Source organism: Sinocyclocheilus rhinocerous, unplaced genomic scaffold (assembly GCF_001515625.1).
Source record: "Sinocyclocheilus rhinocerous isolate Xijiao unplaced genomic scaffold, SAMN03320098_v1.1 scaffold1615, whole genome shotgun sequence".
Taxonomy (NCBI): Eukaryota; Metazoa; Chordata; class Actinopteri; order Cypriniformes; family Cyprinidae; genus Sinocyclocheilus; species Sinocyclocheilus rhinocerous.
In genome coordinates this window covers 230829-234391 of record NW_015645292.1, presented here as the reverse complement: position 1 = coordinate 234391, position 3563 = coordinate 230829, and the positions used below count along the sequence as shown (strand labels likewise).

Genomic DNA, 3563 nt, shown 5'->3' with positions numbered 1-3563 from the left:
TATAATATTTTCATCTAATATTTACATTTAAAAAAAAAATGTAACAAAAAAAAAACATTTCAAAGCCACGTCTCTCAGCGGATCCCTAATATATCTGCTCATAGACGGATCCGCTGATAAACGCTCCCGTGTGCATCTGTGTAAGCGCTCGGTGAAGAGCGTGAAGCGACGATCATTGTAGCCAATCACAGACAAATCTGTTGAGCACGTGAACACAATGGCCAATCAGCGGTGTTTAAGAATCCGCTCAAAATGCTGGCGGGAAATGCTGGTATTGTTACATTTTTAAAATTTCAGTACCGACATCAGTACTTTTGACAGCACTATTAGAATAAACGCCTGTCTGCCTGCTCATTTGACACAGGAACATAAACATCATATAAATATGTGAGACCATTCGGGGCCTTCAGATTTTGGAGGGCCCCCCCTACAATCTCAAGTCCAGCAGAACACACCGAGGTCCACACATGCGGTCTTACCCTCCTCTGAGAGCTGGTGCTCACTGGTCTCTTTCTCCATCTGACTGCACCAGCCCTCCATCCGGCCCGTCTCGGCCTGCAGGAGCTTCAGGAACCAGTGACCGTCCCGCCGGCACGCTGTGGCCCCCGTCAGCGGCTGGGCAGGGGCTCCGTTCCCCGTCCCGTTCCCGCTCTCCAGCCAGGGGTCGGGCGGCGGCAGCGAGGACGGGTCGAGGGCCGGATCCAGACTCTCGGAGAAGGACGAGGAGCTGCTCTGTGTGGTCGAGCGATGGGTCAGGATCTGTCGGGAGGGGCCGCTGGTCATCACAGCGACATCGTTGTCATGGTTACCGTTGTCGAGGGAGAGCTGCGGAGGCGAGTCCACCGATTGGCTGGCGCTGTTGACCATGACTTTCTTCTCGGTGTGTTTGGAGTTGGATGGGAACGTCAGCGATGGACCAGATATGCAGTCTTACCCTCCTCTGAGAGCTGGTGCTCTTTGGTCTCTTTCTCCATCTGACTGCACCATCCCTCCATCCGGCCCGTCTCGGCCTGCAGGAGCTTCAGGAACCAGTGACCGTCCCGCCGGCACGCTGTGGCCCCCGTCAGCGGCTGGGCAGGGGCTCCGTTCCCCGTCCCGTTCCCGCTCTCCAGCCAGGGGTCGGGCGGCGGCAGCGAGGACGGGTCGAGGGCCGGATCCAGACTCTCGGAGAAGGACGAGGAGCTGCTCTGTGTGGTCGAGCGATGGGTCAGGATCTGTCGGGAGGGGCCGCTGGTCATCACAGCGACATCGTTGTCATGGTTACCGTTGTCGAGGGAGAGCTGCGGAGGCGAGTCCACCGATTGGCTGGCGCTGTTGACCATGACTTTCTTCTCGGTGTGTTTGGAGTTGGATGGGAACGTCAGCGATGTGAGCGAGAGATCTTGCGTGTCTGAGTCCGTCTCTTGCCGAGAGGCCATACTACTGGAGCGGCTGAAACTAACACACACACACAGAGTTATTAGTCAAATGAGGTCACTTAAAAATCATACCAATTACGTGTCCAACTCCAGACATACTAAACTACACACAGTCTCCCATTAGATTCAGTTTAACTAGGAGCTGCAGAAACCAGGCCATATTTGAGCAGACGCATGAAAACGTGTGCCCCGTCAAGCGACTACAGCTTGGCTCGGGCTTCTGGCGTCTTCACAGGCCAGTGATGTTGGCATGAACTGACATCAGATACACAGACAAAATTAAAGACAAGCGGGATAGAGCGTTATTTTAAAAGAAGTTGAGAAGATCTCTAATGTTTTCAGTCTACACTAAGAATGCCACTTCAAAATTAATTAATATAAAAAACTTTTAAACTTGACAAACAAATATTCAAAATGATTCAATTAATGTTTTCGATAATTAAGTGAAATGTAACAATAATAAAATCATTTGAAATGCAATTATAAAAATGTTATTTTAATATTGTTCAAAATCATTTAAAAGTTTGGACTGAATCGGTCAGATTTTAAATTTTTTTTTTGAAAAAAGCATCTTCGGTTCAGCAAGGCTGCATTTATTTAATTAAAATACAGTAAAATTAGTAATACTGTGAAATATTATTACAATTTAAAATAACCTTTTTTTTTTTTATCTGAATATATTTTAAAATGTAATTTATTTCTGTGATGGCAAAGCTGCTATTATCAATGTTAAAAAACGTTTAATATGTTTGTGGAAACCGAGATGCATTTTTTTCAAAAGTTCAAAAGAGTGGCATTTATTTGAAATAGAAAACTTTTGTATAATTATATCATAATTGAATTATAATAATTTAATTATAAATGTCTTTACTGTCACTTTTGGTCAATTTAATGCTTCCTTGGCGAAAAAAACGTATTATTTTCTTTAAAAAAAAATCTTAGTGATATGTGTATTTATATCTATATAATAATTGCATCGTTATTACAATAATGTTATTGCAATCACTGCATTGTTTGCATGGATTCCCTACAGTCTTATACAGTTTTTCTGTTCAGATTTTCAGAAACAGAGCTGGTTGGTTTGGTTCAAGGCTCAAACTCTCTCTATTGAAGAACCAATCCAAGGCTGCTGAAAAAGTGTCTGTTTTCTCTCGAGTAGTGTTAATTTCATTAACGAAATCTATGATGAAAAATGCTCGTCAACAAAGTTTTTCCCCTGACAAAAACGAGACGATGACGAGACGATAACAAGGTCATTAAACGATAACTGAGACTAAATGAACATGCAATATCATTGACGAAAAAAGACGAGACTAAAATGTAGTTAAAAGAACAAAACCTTAAACAAAACCTTTTTATTTTTGTTGAAAAAAGTGGAGCCAAAACATTTCAGACTGCTGTACAAGACTATTATGCGATGTTTGCGGTTGCCAGATATCAAGACCTCAAATCCCCCAACCAGAGTTGTATATCTGAAGTCTTTGTTTATTTAGCCTCTAATTGATTTATAAATCTGTACACTAGATGAGGTACAATAAACCTTATAAAACGGAGAGTTCCGGTCCTTGATTCTGATTGGCTGAGCCGCGTTCGAAGCTGTAGTAAATTCCTCTACAAACAAACCCCTTTGTTTACTTCTGTGTGTTGCTCGGCAACCACTTTGTTGGAACCACAACTGATTCTGAGGAGCTACATTGTTTGGTGGAAGAATACTGTTTTTATTAATATCATTACACTTTATTTGCTCCGTTTTATTTTGTGAAACCTTACTACGTATATGGAATAACCGTTTTATAAAAGCAATAAGCCCCGTGAAGCCGTGGTTTACAGTGAATTTATAACAGCTAAGGGGGTTTTAGGCACTCCGCTTCCCTTAGCTTCTTGGGGCTTATTGCTTTAATGCATACGAGTCAATATTCTATTGATTTGTGCTTATTGGTGAAAGAGCAACTTCTGATGAAATGTTTCCACCAACTAAAACTTGACTAAAACTAAAACAGGACAAGTTGACTAAATATGATAAATACTAAAAGTTACATTTGACACAGGACTAAAGCCCCGTTCACACCAAGAACGATAACTATAAAGATAACGATATTAGCGTCCACACCAGCGAACGATATCGTCTGTTTATTCTAAGCGCAC

The 3563-nt window shown here is 42.6% G+C and overlaps 1 protein-coding gene across 1 annotated transcript in view; it reads right to left on the bottom strand.

The window, feature by feature from the left end:
* The window catches only part of LOC107705865 (disks large-associated protein 4-like), a 120944-nt gene that overhangs the window by 5741 nt on the left and 111640 nt on the right, over positions 1-3563 (bottom strand). Inside the window, exon 10 of the mRNA XM_016509371.1 lies at positions 935-1437. Within this exon, the coding sequence (XP_016364857.1) occupies positions 935-1437 (503 nt within the window). The remainder of the gene's footprint in view (positions 1-934; positions 1438-3563) is intronic.